The 24,984-nt window shown below is 39.5% G+C and overlaps 2 protein-coding genes across 6 annotated transcripts in view; one reads left to right on the top strand and one right to left on the bottom strand.

Moving 5' to 3' along the window:
* The window catches only part of RNF13 (ring finger protein 13), a 155,522-nt gene extending 139,599 nt beyond the window's left edge, over positions 1–15,923 (top strand). For 2 of the 3 annotated variants that reach the window (XM_028103024.2, XM_028103023.2), the window contains exons 9-10: positions 14,141–14,221; positions 14,500–15,921. In XM_028103024.2, coding sequence (XP_027958825.2) covers positions 14,141–14,221; positions 14,500–14,864 — 446 coding nt within the window. In that variant the 3' untranslated portion in view covers positions 14,865–15,921. Of the gene's footprint in view, positions 1–14,140; positions 14,222–14,499 lie in introns of all 3 variants that reach the window. The other variant, XM_028103025.2, reaches the window with a different exon arrangement.
* On the bottom strand, positions 2,835–24,680 carry PFN2 (profilin 2). Of its 3 annotated transcripts, none has more exons than XM_028103028.2 (3): positions 24,496–24,680; positions 22,186–22,378; positions 2,835–3,004 (listed from the first exon to the last, which is right to left on the bottom strand). In XM_028103028.2, exons 1-3 carry the CDS (start codon positions 24,625–24,627, stop codon positions 2,940–2,942), a joined length of 390 nt encoding a protein of 129 aa, XP_027958829.1. In that variant the 5' UTR covers positions 24,628–24,680; the 3' UTR covers positions 2,835–2,939. The 3 variants fall into 3 exon arrangements, with proteins under 3 accessions (XP_027958829.1, XP_027958828.1, XP_027958827.1); XM_028103027.2 differs by lacking the exon at positions 2,835–3,004 and adding an exon at positions 18,841–20,162; XM_028103026.2 differs by lacking the exon at positions 2,835–3,004 and adding an exon at positions 20,076–20,484.
* Positions 24,681–24,984: the final 304 nt, after the last annotated feature.

The following is a 24,984-nucleotide window of genomic DNA, read 5'->3' as shown; positions in this document are numbered from 1 at the left end:
TGCAAAATCTTGACTTTTCAAGTACAAATTATTGTAGACCAGAACCAAGTAAGGCTAGTCTCATGTTACCATAGAATCTTTGAAATCTCATAGGCCAGGTTAGATATTCAGAATGTCTTAACTTCTTTAGAAAAAGAAATGTGTAGTTGTTATGTGACAGTGTCTGCTTTGTGTCTTACGAGATGGTTATTCCTCTCAATTACTCAGAATCAATTGTTTTCCAATGGTGCAAATCACATTTGTTTAGAGCTCTGTGTTATGGGAAGTGTTTTCACATCTATTGCCTTATTTGGCTTCTTTATCCATGACTTATTTTATGACTTTTATTTAAAGATGTTTTTCTCCAATTAGTATTATGTCAGCACATTTTCATAGGCTGATCATCCTGTGTGACTTTAGTCATTAAACACATTTAGTCATTAACTGGTTCCATGTTGGCCATAATCGGAAAGAAGCAATGAAACATTCACAAAGTTAGGTTACGGCTCCTTGGAGGGGTAAAAAAGGTACAGCATGGTCCAGAGATTATCAACCTTTCTCTGCTTTCTGCTTCCATACACTTGACATATGCGACTCACTGCCATCAGTAACTTCTCTTATATGCATGTTTCTCAGTCCTGGTTGGTGAGTAGGCAGGCACTTGGGAGCACTGCTTATATCAGTCATCAGTACTTTTATTTATTTTTTTAAAAGATTTTATTTATTTATTTACTTGAGAGAGAGAGAAACAGCATGAGAGGGGAGAGGGTCAGAGGGAGAAGCAGGCTCCCCGCTGAGCTGGGAGCCCGATGTGGGACTCGATCCCAGGACTCCAGGATCATGACCTGAGCCGAAGGCAGTCGCGTAACCAACTGAGTCACCCAGGCGCCCATATCAGTCATCAGTACTTTTAGTCGTCATCTTCTGTAAAATAGGAATCTCCTTGCTGCCATATGTTTGGTTTACTGCTTATAATAAGAGCAAACATTTGAGAGCTTTCTGTGTGCTAGACACAGATCTGTGGGTTTTATATCAGATTATCTTCTCCTTAGTTCTTGCCTCTTCCTAGCGAGCTGTTTCCTGATGACCTCCATGCTTTTATGTCCCACTCAGACCGTTCTCTTAAGCTTCAGTCCCTATCTTCCCGTATCTCCAGTTAATGGACCTTTCTGCCTGGATAACCTATACAGTCTTCAAATTTAATATGTCCAAAACTGTTTCTCCTTCTGCATTAGCATATATTTAACCAGCCACTGTGTTTGGTGGTGGCAGTAGGAGCTTCCTGTCCATAATTATACACAGCAAGAAAACCTCTACGGTTTATTCTGAGAATCACTTATATGTAAGAATAAAATCAAACTTAGGGGCACCTGGGTGGCTCAGTCAGGTCTGGCTCTTGATTTCGGCTCCGGTCATGATCTCAGGGTTGTGAAATTGAGCCCCATGTCGGGCTCCACACTGGGTATGGAGCCTGCTAAGATTCTCTCTCTCCCCCTTTGCCCACCCCTGCTCCCCCCTCTAAAAAAAACCTCAAACTTAATACTTTAGAATAAGAGCCTTATGGTCTGACCCTAGCTTATACTCCTAGCCTCATCTTGTTCTCTTCCTTGCATCTTAAATTCTAGCCGGATGAGCTACTTCCTGCGCCACCCACATACCTCTGTATAGTTTTTTTGGCCTTTCCCTGCTTTGTTTACCTCGGAGTCCCTATTCTTCCTTTAGGCTCTGCTTTAGTATAGTTCATGGTGTCTAGCAGGCACTTATTCTGTATTTGCCAAGTAAATGTCAGTGTGTTATTATAATGGACATTTTAAGAAAACTTACAGATCTGAAATGTGACCCCCATTCTCAAAGAATTTCTAATGCAGTGGAAACAGGGCAAATGTAATTTACTTTTATACATATTAAAATATGTGTGTTTATATATATTATTTGCTTTTATATATTTACAAATATATACTTCAGTGGAAAGTATGGCTTTCCATCACAACATTTCTTTTCAAGACTTTATTATGTTTGAGAGAGCAAGCGAGCGAGCACAAGTTGTGGGGGCGGGCAGGGGGAGAAGCAGATCCCCACTGAGCAGGGAGCCCTATGCGAGACTCGATCCCAGGACCCTGGTATCATGACCTGAGCTGAAGGCAGATGCTTAACCAACTGAATCACCCAGGAGCCCACAATACAACATTTCTTATATTACAATAAAATGTGTGGTCCATTGAGGAAGAGTAGATACTCTATCTTTGCAGATGTAGTATATTCTGACACACTGTAGTCTAAATAAGCTGCACATGTCCTTCAGGCTATAATTAGTCTTTAGTAGTAGTTACACATTATTTTAGGATAAAATATACTCACAAAATACTAACCATCTCTTCAGTATTTAGAATTAATTTACCCATTCTTAGTTTAAAAAATTACTGGGGCGCCTGGGTGGCTCAGTCATTAAGCGTCTGCCTTTGGCTCAGGTCATGATCCCAGGGTCCTGGGATTGAGCCCAACATCGGGCTTCCTCCTCTGTGGGGAAGCCTGCTTCTCCCTCCCCTCCTCCCCCTGCTTGTGTTCCCTCTCTCGCTGTGCCTCTCTGTTAAATAAATAAAATCTTTAAAAAAAAAAATTACTAGTTTGTTAATCTGCTTCCAGTCCCTTGCCTGCTCCTTTTACAAGCTGTATCCTAATAATGCCAAATGAAACACTTAAAACTTAAGCAAACAGCCATTACTTAAAATTGCATACACCATCTTTGCATTTACCCCCCCTTTTATTACCTCTGCCTAGTCCCCGTTGTCTTTCAAAATGATCATTGGATCTGATCATTTCTGTCCATTCTTACTGTGTCATGCAAGCCTGTCCTCAGTTTATTACTTGCATCTTGGGAGTGTCAAATAGGTCAGTCTTAGTCTCCAGGCTCACCTCTACATCCCACGCTTGGGTTCCTTCAGCACACTGATGAAGAATTGTTAAGATGCTGTTTTCATACATCGGTCATTCCTCTGCTTGAAAGCTTTCAGTTGATCTCTACGTCCTAAGAAGTCAGATCAGAGTCCTCATCTTAGTATTCACAGCTTTTCATGATTTGACTCCTCCATCCTCACCCAACCTTACTTTCCACTGCTCCTTATCGCTAACCTTGCATAACTTAGATTTTGCTATGTTTATTCTTCTTTGCAAATACTTTTCAACCGTTACTTTTTCAGTAGTATCTTTTCCACCTTAGTTTTTCTAAATTCAGGTTACCCTTAAGGCCTGACCCTAGTGCCTTCCTCCAGTATCTCCTAGTATAGCAAGCTCTTCCTTCTTGTAGATCTTCTGATTGTCAGTAGGCACAGGATCTAATATTGCCACTATGCGAACATTATAATCCGTGTAGTACTTCTGTTGTCCTGAGAGTTGGCCGGCATATTCAACATTGGATTTAGATGGTAAAATCTGAGGACAGCTTTACTCCATCAGTCAGGATATATAGAATTTATCTACATTATATAAAAATGTCTAGCTACTTGTACTTAGATTTATGTGATTAGGTCTTCTGATGAGTAGTTGAAGGTAGAGATCAAGATTTCCTGGGAATAACTGGGGTGTAGTTACTCATATAGTCCTTCAATAAATATTTACTGAGTACTTTTACTATGTGCCAGGCACTGTTCTAGGTGCTAGGAAAACTGCAATAAATTAAAAAAAAAAACAACCCTGCCTCTGTGGAGCTTAGTGGGGGCAAATGGACAAATAAGAAGTAAAGCCACATAGCAGTTAAGTGCAATAAAGAAAAACAAATGATGAGTGACAGGAGAGGGGATGGAATACTATTTTAGAAAAGACAGGAAAGACTTCTCTGAGAAGGACACTTTGAACAGAGAATAAACTTGGGGGGAGGGGTGAAAGGGAGAGAATATTGAGGGCAGAGGCCTTGAGGCAGCAGTGTTTGATATACTCAGGGAACAGGAAAGGGCATGTGGCCAGGATGGTAGGAATGTAGAGGGAGAGTGGTGAGAGAGGAGATCAGAGATAGATGGGGACCCAGATCATGCCATGGCAAGGACTTGTGATTTTATTGTGTGATGCTGTAACTTGGGTAGCTTTTGAGCATAAGAATGACATGCTCAAGGGGCGCCTGGGTGGCTCAGTCATTAAGCATCTGCCTTCGGCTCAGTTCATGATCTCAGGGTCCTGGGATCGAGCCCCGCATCAGGCTCCCTGCTCTGCGGGAAGCCTGCTTCTCCCTCTCTCACTCCCCTGCTTGTGTTCCCCCTCTCGCTGTGTCTTTCTCTGTCAAATAAGTAAATAAAATCTTTAAAAAAAAAAAAAAGAATGACATGCTCAAATTACTGTGGAAAAGGATCCCTCATGCTGGTGAATGGAGAACAGACTAGGGGTTGACAGTGAAGCAGGGAGAGTCCATGTGGTATGTTCCAGGGTGAGAGGTAGATGCTTCCTTGAATGAACAAAGACTTTGTGGTATCTGTTATTCAGCATGTATTTATTGGGAGCCCACTCTATACCAGCCACTATACCAAACACTAGGGATATGATGGTGAGTAAAAGACATAGTTCATCTCTTCATAAGGCTAAGGATCTATAGCCAATGCTAGTTGATATTTGTTCTGTGTTCAACAATTCAAGGGAAGACTGGTCTGATTTTACTCTTAAGAAAATCAGAAAAGGGACTGTTTCTCAGTTTCTCGAAAGAAGCACTTTACATATGGCTACAAAGCAGTAATATAATGACGTTCCAAGTTGGGTAGGAGTTACTGTTGTGACTATGGCTTCTGAGAAATCAGTGCATTCCTGAGTTGCCTAAAGGTGGTGAAGTATCTTACTATTTCATGTTTAGAAATAGAGATCCCAAGGTCTGCTGCCTTGTAGCTCTGAGGTGGACTGAAGGGGATTGAGAGGGCTGGTTTGTATCTTAGTACTCTTGACCTTTATCATTTGCCTGTAGCTGTGATTACCACAGAGAACCATGTCTTCAGTCCATTAACTTCTAACTGAAGAAGTCAGTGTAATTTATACCAAATGAGTTAATTGGGATTAAACTGGATTGGGATGGGCATTATACCCAATAAAAATCTGATAATTTTCCATTTTAGATCTTGTGAGCATGTATCACACCTATTATATAAGAAAAAAAAGGCAAACCATGTACATTGCATGCATGATCTCATTTAGTTCTCAGAACAGCACAATTAAGAAAAGTACTATCGTGACCATTTATAAAGAAAATGAGACTCAAAAAGATTAAGTAGATTACCTGAGAGTGCATAATTGGGTGAACATAAGTGTCAGGGCTGCAATGCAAATTCTTGACTTCAAACACTAATAAATACTACACTTCAGTCACTACCATTTTGTAATAAATTGCCTCCAGGCTTTAATCCTTCCCATTCCTCTTTTCTAGTCCTCTCCTTACCCTCACCTGCACTTACCCTTCTCCTCTATTTACTGTGTCAAAGAGAAAAAATGTATTTGAGATAAAATTTCCTAAAGTTTCAGGTCTACTGAAATATGAGAATACTCATTTTATCATATTCTACCTTAACAAGTTAAATTACCTATTTATATTTCTGCTTTTGTAACTGGTCTTGTCCTTTGCTCACATTTCTATTGGGATCTTAGTGTTTTCTTATCAGTTATATGCATTTAGAAGGAAATTTTATGTATGATTTTTTTACAGTCGCTTTTGCTGCATTGAGAGTGGTAATTAAATACTAGCCCAATCTAGTCAACAGGCAGAAGTATCTAGAGGTAATTCTGCTACATGCAAAAATAATGTAGGCCCAGTGCCTCGTACACTTTATACCCCAAGGGTACCTGAGGCTGCTCAAGTTTTTTGATTTCTTTTATATGAGGGGGGAAAAATAATTACTGGATTAGAACACACAAGTATTTAAGGACATATATAAATTTGAGTTTCTTGAAGTTGGCTCTCGAAGGGTGTTGTAACATCCTGATTTCCTAGTGGCCTGAAAAGAAATAATGAAAAAAGAATAACAAAACCTTTTTAGTAGTTAAAGTAGTTAACTACTAGTTAAAGTACCAAAGTATTTTATTTTTTAATATTTGGTGTGTTGCCTTTTTTTTAAGATTTATTTATTTATTTGAAAGAGAGAGAGAGCATGAGAGGGGGTAGGGTCAGAGGGAGAAGCAGACTCCCCGCTGAGCAGGGAGCCCTATGCAGGACTCGATCCCGGGACTCCAGGATCATGACCTGAGCCAAAGGCAGTCGCTTAACCAACTGAGCCACCCAGGTGCCCCTAAAGTACCAAAGTATTTTAAGTACTTGAGTTCTGGCACAATATTTGTCATTATAAAATCCCTTTAACTTTGATTTTTTAACTTCAAGATAATGACATTCAGGTTCAGGTTAGAAGCAATAAAGACTAACACAGGGAAACCTTAGGTTTAAAAAGAAAATCACTCAAAGTGGAATTTGGCCAATGCTTGGATTTGGATTTTAAGCTTGTTACATGGATTTATTTATGGCCTCTAAGGCAATCACTTTTTATTCTTATTCGTAATTAGTGAACTAATTCATGAACACATTTCCAAAAACAAAGTTGCCAATATACTGCTCTTTCCTTCAGTGGAGTCATTTGTTTCCTTATTGTGCATGCACTATCATTTCATCATCAGAATACATAAGAAAGATCTGACCTTTAATTAAACTTCTAGAATGTTGCTATTTTTTAGCATCTGAGAAGGGTTTGTAAAAATATGAAACCATGGGAGGGAGAAATAAACCATCTTTGTTCCTTCTCCATATGTGGCAATCTGAAGGAAATAAATGCTCTGGCTTATGAACTGGAAACATTTTAATTTCTAATAAGTGGCAGTTTAAGGTCTTGGGGTGCCTGGGTGGCTCAGTTGGTTGGGCGACTGCCTTCGGCTCAGGTCATGATCCCGGAGTCCCGGGATCAAGTCCCACATTGGGCTCCCTGCTGAGCAGGGAGTCTGCTTCTCCCTCTGACCCTCTTCCCTCTCACGCTTTCTACCATTCTCTCTCTCTCTCTCTCAATAAATAAATAAAAATCTTTTAAAAAAAGGAGTATTTCTTAACCTCTTATCCTCTCTACATTGTGAATTAAAGGGGATTATTTAAATGTGAAATTCTAAGTAGATGTGCTAGAAGACAATACAGGCATAATGGTTAAAAGACCACGGATGGACTCTGGAGTTGGGACAGACCTAGGTTGGGATTCTGGATCCCCATTTATTGGCTGTGTGACTTGTGCAAATATGCACATTTGTTGCAACACCTTAAATGACAGCAATTATTTTACAAAAATTAAAAAAAACCTTACATAAAAATCAAATAAAATATTAGTGTCAGTAAAATAGTCATTAAACATTTCTTTTATAGGTGAAAAAAGATTGCCAAAATCATGAAGCAGCTTAAAAATATGTAACTTTACAAATATTATACTTGAAGTTTCTTTCCAATAATCCTGAGTTAGTTGTTTTATTTTAAAATGTTTTGGTTATCATGAAATTTGACATCTAAAGGGAAAAAAAAAAGAGGCCTATGATGCATATTCTAGTGTATGCTAATGGTTTTGACAACGTATGCATATATGTTAGGAAAAGATCCCAATTGTTGCAATTTTCTCATGGTTATAAACACTACTAGATGATTGAAGACATGTAGAACACCTCTGTGGGTACTCACCATTCCAGTGAGTCACAGCACCAAACCATCGAAGTCTTAAGAGAACTCTCATAGGCTTTAGAATGTAGTAGAAACATTAATTTTAGGGCAAGTTAACAGTATTTTGGAAATCCTTGCCAACAAACAAAAAGAATCTGGCATTTGGAAGTTTTCCACAGGCCTACAGTCAGACCCACAGAAACCAGCAGAAAACAGGTCAACACTCAATGGTTTACAGTGCTCTGGGGACATGATCACCTTAAGTCTTCCTATAGTATTGATCTTCACTTGGCAGCTCTTTCAGAAGTGTCTGTGCTGATTAATACTTGGTGATTTAAATACTTAGTAATTTCTAGCACATATAAAATAATAGCATTTTTAGTTGTTTTCTTGCTTCTGAAGCAGCCAACTTCCTTTTAGAGCTCATTACTCATTATGGCCCTCAAAAATAGCTCTTCGATTGAAGTTTCCTGAGTCATTCAGTTAATGTATTTCTCCAAGTCTGTAATCATAAAGACTGGTTACTACACACCATGTTTCTTAGCAGATGAAAAATCCTGTTTTCACTTCACATTCCTTAAGCATTTAAGGCAGTCTCTGTGGGAGCTATCTCCCCTGCAGTATGCAAAGGAGCCAGAGCCTAGAGTTATAAATGGGGGTGGCGGGGATGGGTTTCATATTTGAAACTTTAAATTACCAGGTACTTTTATTTATTTTATAGCTTAATCGTTGAGATTTTCCAAGATAGGTCTAAAAACCAGAAGATACGATTTCAGAGATTGGAAAAAAGCAACAGCACATTTAAAGCAGAAGATGTAAAAGTGGAACAAAACTTTTTATAGTTTATTTTACTCTATCAACTGAGACATGCTTAATTTTTATAACTACATTTAACTACCTTAATGTAACCTTAAAAGTAAATATTCCTTTGCCCAGGGATTAAAAATAATCAAAGAATTCTCAAGCAAATCTGGCTTTAAAAATATTCTATCCCTGTTGTCTTTTGTTCACAATTCTTGGGAACTGGTATGGAGGAGGGGAGGAGAGAAAATAAAATTAGTTTATTTGCTAGAAAGAGCTGTCATTGTTTTCTTGACTGGTGAAGTAGGGAATAAGTGGCAAGGTATTTTCTCCACAAGAACAGTAATTTTTGCTTTGAAGTTCATGAATGCAATACTACATCTTCCCTGGGTAAATTCTTTAAAAATGTTTTTATTATCTTTCATGAAACCTGTGTTTAGTTAGCCCTGAATGTTCACTCTTAAATCTTTTACTTTGAGGAAACCTATATTCTAGTTGACTTTAAGGCCTAGACTATCTTGTTATTAAATTGAACAATTAAGTTCTGCATCAATTTGTATGCGCTATGGCTGGATTCTCTCAAATTAGTTCATTTTTTTTAGTCATCTCTAGAAATGGTGATTCCTCTTTCTATACCTAATGTTACATCCAAATGTTTTTATTATAACATGGCTAAATGCAGGTCTCCACTTAACTTTTGCATTAGTTTGTTCAAGACTGAAAGGCCATTGTGGTTGAAACGTGTGAAGGGGGGGTGAGACTGGTGAGAGAGAAGATGGGAGGGAGATGAGGGTCAGATAAGTAGTTTTATGAAAGTCATGATAAGACGCTCAGATGATTCTAAGTGAGACAGGGAACCATCTAAATGAGACTGATAGGGTGTGTTAAAAAAAAAGAAAAAATCACCCTGGCTGTTAGGGAGAAGAACTACATGAGGCAAGAACAGAATGTAGACTAGAGGCTCTTAATAGTAATCCAGGCTATCAGACCAGAGTAAGTGAAGAAGTGAGAAGGGGACAGATTCTGGATGTGTTTTACAGATAAAATTTCCAGGACTTGGTGACAGACTGAATGTAGGCCCTAAGGGAAGCGACATTAAGGGCAAGCCCAGGCCCGATCAGCTATTCGTGCCACTGCAGTGACGGCCTTAGGTCTGTGTGATTCCTACTCTGTGCCTTTGCTGTACCCAGGGTGTAGCAGAGAAACTAAGGAAGAACAGGTTTACAGGGGAAAAATCAAAGTTCTGTCTACTCATATAACATTCCCAGATTGATGGGACTTTAAAAGTGCATTCATGGAATTTTTCTAAAATACTATTCAAATGACCATGCCAGAAGCATTCCAGACAGAAGCGTTTCCATGCTGTTTCAAGTAATAGACCTGAATCTCACCCCTCCTGTAACTTAACACCTATCCAAAGTCGTTGCTTGACAAAGCCTGGACAGGTTTTATGTCAGGGTTTCTCAGCTTCTGCACTGTTGGCATTTTAGATGGGGTAATTCTTTGAGGGGCCGTCTAGAGCGTTGTAGGATGTTTAGCAGCATCCCTGGCCTACTAGATGCCAACAGCACCATCTCCCAGTTGTGAAACCAAAACTGTCTCAAGGTATCACCAGATGTCCCTGGGAGGCAAAATCCTTCCCAGTTAAGAACTACTGGTTTATACTAAGCAAAACTTTCTAGCATGTGCTGACAGTAACAAAACAAACGTTTATTACCATTTATAAACCCTTTTATGCTACCAGAACCAATGCACAAATTGGTTATTTTAAAAATCTGCTGGTTTGTAAACCATAAAAATAAATGCCTTGAATTTACCTTTAAGCGCTCAATAGTTATTTGATGTTGGGCCATGGTCTTGAGTATGAATCTACTGACTGGATTTCCAAGTTGTCATGGTATGTGATGCATTTCCTACCATTTTTAGTTTTAGGCATTTTTAAATGGCACAAAAATTGGATTCTGCTTTCATTCTTGCTTTTTATTGGTACATAAATTTGTCCACTCTCTTAAGATTTCTCAGCTGTACTTCATTTAATCTCATTTTGGCTGGAGAGGGGCTGGGGTTGCAACTAGCTTTTATTAAGTGTTCTTTCTTAATACAGTCAACCTAGCTGTCAAATAAAACCAGTCTTTTACACTCACAGTTCAAGGACTGCTGAATATTTAATTAAATTACATAATTACCTATGTAATACAAACAGATTCGGTGACTACTGCCGCTGTTTGTAAGCATACAGAGTTCATCCGATGTGAGAGAAGCACATGGGGATATGAGAGCGCAGCCTCCTCCCCAGCCTTCAGTGCACCATGTCGTTAAGTCAGTATTCGGTTCCAGCCAGTTTTATCAGGTGGCAATTTGCACCAAACACTACGTATTCTACTTGTGTTACTTCTTTTAATCCACAATCGTAAAATACAGATATGTTAATGAGAATACTAAAACATGGAGATGTGTCCTGCACTAGGTTACATAGCTAATAAATAAAATGGTCAGGATGAAATCCCCGGCATTCTAACACGTGCTTTACCATTTCATCACAAGTCCAAAGCCTGGGGGTGGGGGTGGGGTGGGGGGAGTAATTCTCTACAGAGCACTAAGTTCCAGTCTAGTCACGATCACAAACTGTACCTTTGAAACTTGACCCATATAGATAGATCAGGGACTCTGAAGCATCAAGTCCATGCATTTAGGACTAACCTCAATACTACCTGTATTAATTTCCTATTGCTCTGGTAACAAATTACTACAAACTTAGTGGCTTAAAACAACACAGCTTACGGTTCTGTAGGCTAGAAGTCTGACACAGGTCTCACTGGGCTAAAATCAAGATGTCAGCAGGGCTGTGTTCTTTTCTGGAGGCTCTAGGGGAGAATCCATTTCCTTACCTTTGCCAGCTTCTGGAGGCCATCATAGTCTTTGGCTTGTGACTTAGCTTCCCCTCCACCTTCAAAGCCAGTTTACAACTGTATCTCCCTGACCAGTAACCATAGTCACATCCCTCTCTGACGATGAACTTTTCTGCCTCCCTCTTGTACTTTTAAGTACACTGGGCCCACCTGGATAATGCAGGATAACCTTCCTACCTTAATAAAACGATGCTGAGAGCCTTGGGGCACAGCTCTGGACCAGTCCGTTCCTGTTCAGTTATATTAACTATATCATTTTTCCCCCTGAAAAATGTATAGCATTTTATAAGGAAATAAATCATGAGGTATTTCACTTTAAATTCTGAATCATTGGTGCCATCTATATAACACACTGAATTAACACAAATTACATTTTAAAAGTCATTTATAAGAGGTATTGGCTAAAAATGGCCATAGGAAATTACTCATTTTGTAATGTCAGTGAGATGGTCAAATAAATGTCAGTACAGTTATACAGAATCAATAGGTTTGGCACAAATAATTTTTTCAGATACAATGACGGCCTTATATACTTAATACTGTTAGAATTTAACCTCTGATATTTTTAATTCTGCAGTTTAGCTTCTGTAATAGATGTTTCCAATGACACTTTTCTCGGTAACTGAATTTCCTTTAGATTTTATGCCATGTGTTATGCATGTTTTGCCCTTGTTATTTTTAAAAATGACGTATCTGAGGACTCACATTTGGTAGTAAAATACGAGTATCATATTACTCTTTGCTGAAGATCTAACAAATTCCAACAGGAAAGCAGTATAAAATTATTACTAAAAATCCAATGCTTAAAACTTGTCTTAGTTTGAATTTCCGAGAACAATACCAAGGATGGAGATGCAGGTGATTTCTTTGGGAAATAATCTCAGGAAACAGAGGGAGGGAGTGGGGGGAGAGAGGGGGAATGAGTGTTATCTTACTGAGCTGGTTACTGTGGACAGCTGGTACTGAGCTCCTCTGAGGAACTATGTGCCTCAGAACTGTCCCTTTGAAGACAACTGGGGCCTTTATCCACCAGATTACCTCCTCTGTTGGTAACTATATCTGTGTTTAATGGGCATTTTCACAAAGTCCTAAAATTTAAAAGTTTGATTTGTAGGAGAAATCCCTAATGACTGAATTGCTTATTAAAACTGTCCTCAAAGTCAATGTAAATGGATCAACTGTATAATTACAGATAATTAGATATATTGGAGTCCTTTAGTCTTGAATAGTTTTAGATATATATGATCAGTCTCACCAAACTCCACATACAGGTTCTAACATAGCAGTTTGTATTTGTTACAGAATGTATTTGATACTCAATACTATAATAACCAAATTCAAAACACTGAACAAAAAGTAGTAATTTTCATGAAAGCTTTCTTTTTAGGACTCCTCCTGAATGTGCTATTTTAAATGACTAAAGGATGTTAAAGGGATTGTTTGGCTAGAACTATCATTCCCTCCTTTATAGGTCATGTTCATCCAGACTAGCCAGACAATGGCTTTATTTCTGACCTGTCTTCCAAGGTTGTTACCCTGTGTGTGGGATAGGCAATGAATTGTCCTGTTCCCTGATTTTTTTTTTTTAAAGATTTTATTTATTTGAGAGAGAGAGAACGAGAGATAGAGAGCACGAGAGGGAAGAGGGTCGGAGGGAGAAGCAGACTCCCTGCTGAGCAGGGAGCCCGATGTGGGACTTGATCCCGGAACTCCAGGATCATGACCTGAGCCGAAGGCAGTCGCTTAACCAACTGAGCCACCCAGGCGCCCGAGATTTTTAAGTTTTTACCTAATATATACATTTACTGGAAAACACTGAATCGAAAGCAGTCACAGTGGTCACTGCCATTACTGCCTCAACTTAAGCTGCTCTAAGACTGCCACTTCCTTTAAAATTAACTACACTTGAATTCCAAAATAAGCTATGAATAAACCTTCATGATTTATAAAGGTGGTAAGTTCAACAATAAATTAAAAAGGCAGTATTAATAAACACCATTTAGTGACCATCTTATATGCTTGGCCCATTGTTCAGTCACAAACCTGTGAGGTAGACAGAATCTTCTTACAGATACAGGAACTGGATAGCAAAGGCTAAGTAACTTGCTAGGCACCACAGAGCTAGTAAATGTTGGAATGGAGATTTGAAGCCTAGTAGGTCTCATTCCAACTGTTTCTCCACTAACATTAAAAAAAACATTTGAGTATGTTCTAATGTTTCCATTTTTACTTTAAAAATTATCAAGACTTTAAGAAATCTAAACAGTGAAATTTTGTTGTCTTTGGTATAAAATATTTCAAAACTAGCATTTGAATAGTCATATAAAACATTACTGCAGGGGCACCTGGGTGGCTCAGTCGTTAAGCGTCTGCCTTTGGCTCAGGTCATGATCCCAGGGTCCTGGGATCGAGCCCCGCATCGGGCTCCGTGCTCAGCGGGAAGCCTGCTTCTCCCTCTCCCACTCCCCCTGCTTGTGTTTCCTCTCTCGCTGTCTCTCTGTCAAATAAATAAATAAAACCTAAAAAAAAAAAAAAACCACCACTGCAGTGATTAATAAAATAAGATAAACAATAAACAAATTTGACATCCATTTTTAATTTAAGTAAAAGGTTAATTATTTAAAACTTCAGGTTTCTGAACTTAAAGCAGCTCCCTGATCTGACAGAAAACAAGAAAAAGGTATCATTTACAGATAGATCAATCAAAAGACATTTAAAATAATCGAATGAGGAAGACCTAACTTGAAGAGTTGGAAGATTAAGGATACTTCTCTACATCTTTTAATTTATTTCCTACCGTCTGTCACAGGAGATGAGTATGATGTATGTGCCATTTGTTTGGATGAATATGAAGACGGAGACAAGCTCAGAATCCTTCCTTGTTCCCATGGTATGAATAATTACACACTGCTTTGAATTTATGTATAATTTATATGTAGGCTCAATATTAGAGGAGACAAAAGAGTTACTAGCATACTGTGAGCCAGGTCTTGTAGTAATTAGTGGTGTCATTAAAGGATGGAGGTATATTTATAAAAATTTACAAATTTTTTTGTCCCTACATGATACATATAGAAGAACATGAATAAAAAACATGGTAAGAAACTAAAAATGTAACGTTCTCAACCGCAGTATATTACCTAAAAGATGTGTATCTTGCTTCAACAGCTTACCACTGCAAGTGTGTAGACCCCTGGCTAACTAAAACCAAAAAAACGTGTCCCGTCTGCAAGCAAAAAGTTGTTCCTTCTCAAGGCGATTCAGACTCTGACACAGACAGTAGTCAAGAAGAAAATGAAGTGTCAGAACATACCCCTTTACTTAGACCTTTGGCTTCTGTCAGCACCCAGTCATTTGGGGCTTTGTCGGAGTCCCGCTCACATCAGAACATGACAGAATCTTCAGACTATGAAGATGACGACAATGAAGATACCGACAGTAGTGATGCAGAAAACGAAATTAATGCACATAGTATTGTAGTCCAACTGCAGCCTAATGGTGAACGGGATTACAACATAGCAAATACTGTTTGACCTTCAGAGGGTGACTGGGTTATTTCCTAACAAATGTTTGAGTATATAATTTGATTTTTTTGCTCCCTTCAGAGATTCCTGTAGAGATAACTTATTTTTTAGTATTCTACAGTTTAATCAGATTACTGAAACAGGTGTTTTTGATCTGGCATTTATCTGCAGGAGTGTACTTCATTTCACTGGTAACTAGTAATAGGCTGGTGCTGTAACTCAAGCATCAAATCAACTCTTCTTTTGGAATGAAATATAGCCAAAATATTTTTTAAAAATTCCTCAGTATAGCTTGCAATTAAGACCAAGATCACAGTATGCAAATGTTTCGTGTTTTACACACAAGGTCAGTGCTGTGGCCATGTAGCATGAGCTAAGCCAACTCGCATTTGCATAAAGTTTACCTAGAGTTGTTGAGTTGGAATATATTTGTTCTGGAATAGATTTGTCCCCTAAATTGCCATCTCTCATGAGAGGTGACAATTTAGCATTTTTCCTTCTATCAGCACCACAAAGAAACTCAGAGCTGTCTTTTTCCTTTCTATTCCCAAGTAGTCTTATCCTGATAGGAATGGTCTATACTAGTGCAGATTTCATAGGGTTTTTTTTTTCTCTCAAGAGTTTTAAATACTATATAGTGTTATGTATGAATTTGATTCATCAGCTAAAGTAACATGTCTCTGGACTTAACTTACTGAATTTCAGTATCCTTAAGGGTTTTGTGTTATGATCAAAGCAAAAAGAAAATGCTGTATAAAAATACCAAACTTCAGCAACTGTTAATACTCAGATCATATACCTCTTAACAAAGAGCATCTTATGCTAATTAGCCCTGCTAAACTATGTATAGAGGAAATTGTTCAAGTATTGGATTTGAAAATAATTGCTTATGTTTAACAGAACTAATGATGTATTTAAACAATGTATTATGAAGAGTTAAATTATATTATACATCATTGTAACTATGTAGAAAATATAGACTTATGTATAATCAAAATGCTAAGAGTTTTTATATGGCCTTGTATGAAGGGAGTTTGAATGTTAATAAACACGTTTTCCACTTTAAGAACTGGCAAAATATTTGTTCTGCTGTACTACTACCCAGATTAGCCTCATTTATAGGCACATATAGGTATATGCTGTAAATACTTTTATAGCACATATAGTGCTATAAAGGTATAATAATTAAGGTAATGTAGGTCATATAAAACCACCTTAGAATTTTATACAAGGTAACTGAGTGCTTACAACCAATTAGGTAATCCCCCAAAAGTTAAAACTGCAGCCAAAATCCCAACAATAATGTACATTGTGGTACCCTGGTGTAATTATGGTACATCCTTACAGCAGACTTCTATACAGCCTTGAAAGAATAAAGTTAATATCCAGATAGTGCTATACTGACTGGGAATTTTTTAGTTAACAAAAGCATATTAGAGAATAGTTAAGTACATGATGTATAGGAGTCTTCTGATGTAAAAAGAGAAAAATTTATTTTTAAAAGAAATTTAACACTATTGAGGAAATTTTACTTTCTGAAAAAAAATCTTATAATCCATCAAAAAAAGGTATTTACACTTAAGAAAATAAAAGGTTGAATTCAGTATCCACTGTCTGATACCAGGTTGTCCCCTCCCCCAACCTCCTTATAAAAATCACACACAGGCCTGAGAAACAGGTCATCAGTTTACTATGGTAGGGAAGCAGACTCTGGAATTGGATGTACTTACACAGCCCTAACCTTTGCAAACCTGGGTGGTCATTTGTACAATTTCATTTAACCTAAGGTAGGGTATGAAGACAGAACACTCAGTACTTGCCACGTAAATACACAGTAATAGCTTTTATAATTAAGGTAAATAATTAAACACATCATACCTAAACCCATTTTTTTTAAAGAGCAAAGTTAAAGGTCACTATAACACGTATTAAATGTTGTATCTCCTCAGTCCTCAATCTATAAATCAGATCAAGGACTTGAGTTCCTTTAAATTTAAGTATTAGTTTTTCTGAGGCAAAATTGCCCCCCCTTTTTAAACTCCGAACTGTTACTTTTAGTTGTGTTTAAAAAAAAAAAAAATCCCAACATATATGTGTGTGTATATATATAATATATGTATGTCGACAACACTAATATTCAGTTGAAATCTTTTATAATTTCTTCATGGTGTAACTATACAGCTTTTTAAACAGAACATTAAATAAAATTAAAATCTAATTTCCATTAAAAAATACTTCCCTAATTTAAAACCTTTGATATGAAAGTAGTCACATGGAAACTTACCCCAGAGATGAATTTATCTTGATATTTTGCCTTCAGAAATACCTATGTAAAATACATGTATATATTATACACTATGTATTTATACTGTATGCAACATCTGTTCATTACCTCATTATTTGACATTTATTGGTGAGCATTTTCTCATGTTATTCAATGACTATTTATTCTCTAGACATACAATAATTCATTCAACCCATAATCCTCAAAATTAAATCTTGTAGTGTTCCAAGTTTAGGTATTTTAAGTAATGTGGTATGATCCCATTCTGGTATGCAAATGTGTTTAAGCCCCATTTCCTTAGGTTAAATTGCTAGAACTAAGTATAAAACAGTTACCTACATATATTTTCATAAGTGTTTTTTGTGGGTAGGGGGCCAATGGCTAGTTTCATTTAATTCATTAAACACTAGTGTTATAGTTGCCCTCTACCATCTTCTACTCCCCTATCCACACTCCCAAACACACACTTTTCACTTAAGAGGTTCCTTAAGGCCTTCACAAATTTGGTCACTGCTTTCTAATCAGTTACCCTAACAGTTCTTTACAGCTGAAGTGTGAATGTATATTACTGTAAAATCTCAAATCATCACAACCCAACCACTAAATTTTCATTTGACCAACCTTTTATTCGTAACTGGGTTCTTAACAGGTCAGGAAGTTGAAGTTTTTTTTTCAATTTCGAAGGTATGGCCAACTACCAAAGTAGCCCCAAATTCCTTATCTTCCATACTTTTACATCCCTGTCCGTACTAATTCAGAACTAATGCCTGACAACACTGTCAAAAAAAATGTTATGCACAGTGTATTTTAATAAGGTGGAGATTCCCATTCCCTAACCCACTGTTTCTCAAAGGGTAGCATATAGACCACTTAAAGTGAATCAGACTGACTGACCTGATTATTTCTAAAGGGACTTCTGGAGCTTATGGAATTCCATCTTCTAGGGTGAAAATCCAGAGCCCAGAATCTGCATTACAACCAGCTCCCCAGTTTTGCTTAGACCCACCAACTTTTGAGCACTCCTGCTCCAAGCTTCTGCCTCACAGTTCATAAAGAGTATTAAACTAACATTTACTAAACTTGAATATATCCCTGAGACCTTATGACCTCTAGAATTAAACTTGACTCTTACATAGAGCTAATAGGTCACTCCAGAGAAACTGCAGAAATATCCTACTTTTCTTACATGCTGCCTAAGGAACATCTTCTCTTATGTGAGAGGCCCAGCTGGTTGACTTCAGCATGCCAATATAGCTTCCAAATCTAAAGTCACAGGACAGTTCAACACAGAAGAATCCACAATGCAGAAACCCTTCTTGGTATTGGGCTCCTTATTGCTCACTAGATTTCACAGCTAGAGACCAGCTACAAGAGAAAATAATTTCTAGTGGGTAAGTCAGTTTTCCTCTCACAAGCCCAAAGATGAGCCCAAAATGACTTTTAAAAGCCTTTTAAAAAAAAACAGAAAAAGCCCATTAAAAAGAAATTCCCAAGCACTCATTTTATTTATAATACTACAGGATATGGAGTAGGCCATGAGCTCAATTTTAAGATTTTATGCTTACAACAGAGTCTGGCCTATTCTGTATAGGCCTATTCTGTATAGTCCAATGTGTCAAAAATCAACTGTGACAGTAAGACAATTTACATAAACAACAGGAGTCTAGAGTATTTGGTTGGAATAAATTTATTTCATCTGTCTGTAAACAAGGTGTTTAATAGTTATGGCATTTTTTTAAATGCATATTAAATCAGATGAGTTAGACTGTATCCCAGATGTAACAAAGTGCAGGGAAAGAAATGGACAAATCAGCAACAAGATTTGTTTTTAAATCTGTACATTATCCACAAGGCCCAAACAATAGAAGCAAATACTAGAATGTCCCTAAAGTAGTGCCATTCGAAAGAAACCTTTAATAGGTCAGTTAAAATCCATCTCACAATAGCAACAGTTCATTTTAACAATAGTATGGCACAGAACACATATGAAAAAAATTTATCACAAGACAGCCAAGTCCACAATAATGCAACTTCATATAAAAACTCAAGCTGCAAATAAAAATTGGTCCTATGAAGAACAAACTAGACACACTCCAGATGGTTATGTTGGGATACCTAATGTCCATAATGGCAGCCTTTTACAATTTTACTAAAGAGTAGAGCTGGTGTGCAAAGAAAAAGACAGGAACACAAATCTGAGCTACTGCAATGATGGAATGTCCCTGGGGATTCGATCTGTATGGTTACTGTAAGGTCATGGGAGGAAGTGCCTTTTGCTCTCGTTTTGCAGTTGCTCTCTTCACATACCCTATAAGACAGAAGGTCTGTCTCTACTCAAGTGCAACAATACTGAAAGCAAACTACTGCAGCTCTCAATAGCTCATCAACGAAAGGGCTTATTACTTGGTTAAATAAACCAGGCACTGCATAAAAGATGGAAGCAAACCAAATACCTATATGCAAAGGGAAAGGGGGGGAAAAGAGGAGTGAAGGAAAGATGCATGCACTTTTTCCTCCCAACCATGCGCTACAAAAGGAAGACTAAATGAGCTAAGTAAATGCTCAAAGTGCTGAAAAGACATTGATCAAATTAGAGATTGTACAACCGGCACCTTGCTTAATATTAACTTATTTTAGTTATCAATATCCCATTAATTGCTAAGACAAAGTGATGCCCAACTTGGCATGCCCCCTCCCCCCAAATTTCAAGGTATCATGCAAATCATTGTTGTGCTGCAATTATGTTGCCAGATAAGGGTTGGTTACATACAGTGGTTAACATACAAATGATCCATTGGGCAAACAGGAATCATGACATTAGAAAATAGGTAAAGAAAAATTAGCTACCATCTATAGTCTGGTAGCACTGTGACCGTAATTGGGGTGGTGATGAAGACAGTTGCTAGGTAGATGGGGAGAGGCTGCTTACACATCAGACCTCCTCAGGTATAAAGCGAGTTCATATGCTTTCTTGTTAAGTGTGCCTCCGTGGACACCTTCCTTTCCCATGACTATAACCAATGCTGGAGTACACAGGGAAACAAAACAAAAGTGAACAGAATTATTTAAGGGGGGGGGAGGGCAGAAAGAAAGACCTTTCCCCACCAACAGAGGGATACAAAGGAGACACAGGTTCATACCCCATCACCCTGCATTGCTAATAAAATTTCCAGAATTAAGACTCAAGCTTACAGCTAGGAAAGTTTAAGAGCAATTTTCCCCTAATACTTAACAGTCTGCCTAGCAGCTAGAACCCAGAGTCTCTCAAGTATTTTGCCATTGAGTATGCCTTCTTATTCAATCCGCCTCCATGGACCCCTTCTTTTCCCATTACAAAGACCAAGACTGAAAGAGAAAGAAGAAAAGTGTTTCAAAAGAAGTGTTAATCAAGAAAGTCACATAAGTTTTAGCAGACAGAACCCCAATTAATAAGTTAACATTAAGTTAGTTTTCCGCAAACTGTCAAGCACTGAAGTCAATTAGGTCTCCAAAAGGAGAACTTTCAAACTAGAAATATGCTGAAAACACTATAAACTGCATCCTGGAAGCCCAATCAGTGCAGCTGCAGCACTCCATAAAAATATCTTTACCCTAGCTAGGAAAAAAGAAGTATGATCGTTTATCTTCTAGGGCAAAAAACTGGTGAGTATGACAAATTATTAGACTGGCCCCCCAAATATAAACTTACAAAACTTAGGTGATTATTTACAAAATTCTCCCCAACTTCAAGAGGCTTGATTAAGTGCAAACTATCATGTCTTACCAGTGAGACTCAATGTGTCTATTAATTCCAGAGGAAAACCAAGACCAAATTTTAAAGAGCATTTTCAGTGCCATTCAGAAAAGTCCAAATAAAAAGTACTTAAGGCTTGTGCTTAATTGATATCTTCGCTGTACTTTGTTTTTAAGTGAGTCTGAAATCCTGAAACAGGATTACTATTTCCAACAACAGGTTCCTCTATGTTGCAATTCAGAGGTCTAGCCCCAAAATACATGTGCATTGCTGATTTTACACTCGCTACCACTAGATGTCAGTAGTGCTGTAGAGTATAAAAATCTTATTCTAGTTTTCTGTCACATCAGTTACTATTTCTTTTGAACATACTTATCTGAACTCAGCTAATGTTTGGAGATATGTCTACTATTTCAGTTATCTAATTTTCCTACAGAAAAATACTCATATGCATCAACTCACATCAGAGTAAGAGTCACCTTCAGGATAATCACAAGGAGTTGGCAGAACCACTGCAGTAAATTACAGCTCAGAGGAGCTTCAAGTTCATTCACATGGTAGATTTGGTCTTAAAATCAGCTGTGCCAAGTCGGCTATCTGAGGCTACACAGCCCTCTTAATTTACAAAATATTTACAAAGGATAATACATTTAAATGTATTTGTAAATCAATTAGATGTCATAATAAACCTCAATCTTGGAAGTTTTTTTGCAAAAAAGTAGTGAGACTTATTTAGGTTAATAAGAATTTCTGCAATGTTGACAACAGGAAACACCAGAACTTCTGGACCAAGTGTATACATGAAATATAATGTCCTACTTCTCAAATCTAAATTTCACAGACACACTTAGTCTTTGAAAATACTTTAATAAACAGGTGGCTTACTACACAAAACCTTTTTCTAATTATTTCTCTCTCCCCCTTCCCCAACATTTCTAACAGAACAATTAGCGAATGTTCATTTTTCCTTCTTTATGCTGAGCAGTGAATAATTAAAATGCAAGAAAGGGAAGAGATGCAAAGGTGAAAGGCTCAAAAGGATCAAAGTAACCAAACAATTTAACATATGTGAATAATATGTGAATATTCTGTTTTTTAGTAAAGTCAGGATCTCAGAGAGGAGGCTGTGTATGCAGCTGATGTAGAGTTGGTAAATCTAAAGCAAAGCAGTGCCTCCCTTCAGTGCTGGGCAGTTCACAAAAACCACCTTAATAGCCATTATGGACTAACACTTTAATTCAAAATGTTAAAGAAACTGCTTAATAAGTTGTAATGTAGCGTGCAACTTTTAACCAAAAGAGTACTCTGCTTACCTCTACCAGCTCTGCCGACAGCAACGTTGTATGTTGGCTCCCCACCTTGACTCTTTGTCCGGATGTCCATTGTGCAGTCACCATCGACATATAGGCTATCTCTGATCACGGAGCACTTCTTTGCGCCAAGAGTCAAACCGTTGGTAAAGAAACCTTCCCGGTCTTTTCCTACAATCATATCTATTTCTACTGGCTGCCCCCGCCAAAACAAAACAAAACAAAACAGAAAAGAATGGAAAAAACATTAAGTTGTAATTCTTTTCATGCCTCCATATAAGTGGAAAAACTGTATGCCAAGTTTGTATTGTACTAGAAGACATGCACATTTCACTAATGTAGAATCAAGTTTCAGTCTTTTCTAAAGAATTAATCTTATATGACTACATGTTTTATATCACTTCATGTCAGTTAACTGTGTACTAACTAAAGACCAGTCTATGCAAAGAATCTATGTAGTTGATAGTTGACACTAAATAAACCGCAAACTTAACAAACTGTTTCAAGTCAGGGGGTACCTGAGGTGTTTATGTAATGGTAAAGATTCACCTATAAACTCTTCTAACAACTGCTTGCCTGTCACACTGAGTCACATTACAGTTATGCTGCAAACTTAAAGTTGCTTGAAAGTCTCCTGAAAAAATGCCTATGCTTAACACACCTGTTCACTTCTACTCTGCTTTAAATAGCTTGAAATATGCCCCATAATATGAACTTCAAACCCTAGACCTCAACACATTCCCAAATTCCTATCTCCCTCCTATTTTCCTAGCCACTCTCTTTTTCCTCTCCAACTTCCCTTCCCCTCCCACCTCAGTAATCAGTTTTCTTTCTGGGCAAATGCAAAGAGGATTCTGTTGGTGGCACTGCAGTAGATAACGGTAAAAAACAAAAAAAACAAAAACCCCGAGAAAATGGAGACTGGGAAAGAAACTGAGGTAGTCACCAGAACCGGAAAGGAGAAAACGTGCATTCTAACATTCCCTGAATAAGAAGGAAGGCGTCGCCCCCATCAGAACTGCAGAGTCATAGCAGGCCCCAGCCATTTCCAAGCACACTCCCGCAATCTTCCCAGCCAGACAGCGGGAACTCACACAAAGACAAGAGGACTGCAGAAAAAAAGTTGATCGCCAGATAGATGCCAATTCTCTATAATAACTAGTCCACTGCGGTTATAGGAGACCTTAAAGTACTAGTATCAAGGGCTGAGTTCCACACAGATCTTAAGCCATGTTAAGTAGTACAGAATAATTAGTAGCACTCATAATAGGGGGCCTGAATTTTGGCGTTTGATGGGAGGGGAGCGTGGGGCTAAGAAATTAAGGGAATGCCCCTGTATTTGACACAATCGTCAAGTGCAGAAAGAGGCAAAACAATAAAGCAGCACCGGAGGCTTAGTAACAATTATCCCCCAAACATGTGGCAACCAAGTCAAAACCAGCAGGTCACAAGAAAATGAGGCACTGTAAAGCATAAATCTGCATTAGTTCCTTTACTATCTTCACTAAAGAGGGAGGGACTTGGAGAAGTAAAGTGTCCCCTCAGCTTTCACAGATTGTAAGCCCCATAAAAGCACCCCCTTTTTTAGAGCTATGTTGCGTAATTGGGGATAACGGTATATCGATGAATCTCCATAGGAGGAGAGAAATCAATGGCAGTTCGCCATCTTGGAGAATTAAAAAAAAAAAAAATCCTATGGAGCCAGAGCCGAAGTCGAGATTCACTAATCCACCTACGTTGTCGGCGTACATTTCTCTCAAGCCCCAAAGGCCTGGACACCCGCAAACCTACGCAAAGTCGCTGCGAGGATCCGGGGGCCGGGCAGCCACCGCCTCCCACAGCCCGCGGCGCGGGCGGCGCGCTGTCCGCGGAGCGAGGGGCAGCCCGGCCGCCGGAGGACCCCCGCCCGGGCCACGCGCGCCCCGGCCCGGTCCCTCCAGCCCCCGCTTCCACCCCGGGACATGCAAAGCAAACCTTAGGGCTTGCAGAAAACCCCAGAGAGCCGCACGAGGGGAAAAAAAAAGCCGGCCCCCCCATCCCAACCGGTGCGCCCCCTCCCCCCGTCTCACGGACTGGCACTGGGAACGCCGGGGGCCGCCGAGGCAGTCAGGCAGCCAGGCCGCCGCCCCCGCCGGGTCAGCGCAGCCCCGGGCGAGGGGGCGTCCCCGGGCCTCGGCCTCCCCGCCAACCCTGCAGCCGCATCCTCGGCGCCGGCCGCCTACCACACCTGCCCGCGCGGCCCTACGTGCCCCCACAACCGGCCGGCCCCGCTCGGGTCCGGGGACGGGAACCCGGGCCGCCGCCGGTCCTCACCGTAATGCTCTGGAAGACGCCCCCGGCCGTGGCTGCCCAGACGTATTTGGCGTCGCAATAGCCGACAATGGCGGCCTCCTGGCAGCAGCCATCGCACATCAGGTTATCCACGTAGCTCTGCCAACCGGCCATCTTCGAGCCCTTCGCACTGCAGCGGGGACGGCGAGGAGCAGCAGGCGCAGCGGCGGCGGCAGCGGGCGGCGGCGGCGCGGGGGGAGGCGGGGCGGGGGCGGGGAGGAGGCGGCTCTGCGCAGGCACCGACCGCCCCCCTCCCCGAGGAGCTGCGGAGGGAGGACGCGGGGACGGTGATGAGGGCCAAGCCGCCGAGGGCGCCCGGCCTGCCTGCTCGCCCGCAGCCGCGGGGCTAACCACCAGCGGGAGGCTGCGGAACGGCTGTGCTAGCGGCGACGGTGCTATCAGCGTCTGCTCCTCACCGCGGCACCTTTCAGTTCTCCGCGGCCACGGCGGGGCGGGCGTGCGCGCGCTCGT

This window comes from Eumetopias jubatus, unplaced genomic scaffold (genome assembly GCF_037043125.1).
Source record: "Eumetopias jubatus isolate StellerSeaLion01/CBP00866 unplaced genomic scaffold, mEumJub1_p1.0 scaffold_1, whole genome shotgun sequence".
NCBI classification, from domain to species: Eukaryota; Metazoa; Chordata; class Mammalia; order Carnivora; family Otariidae; genus Eumetopias; species Eumetopias jubatus.
This window is presented reverse-complemented; position numbering and strand designations above follow the sequence as displayed.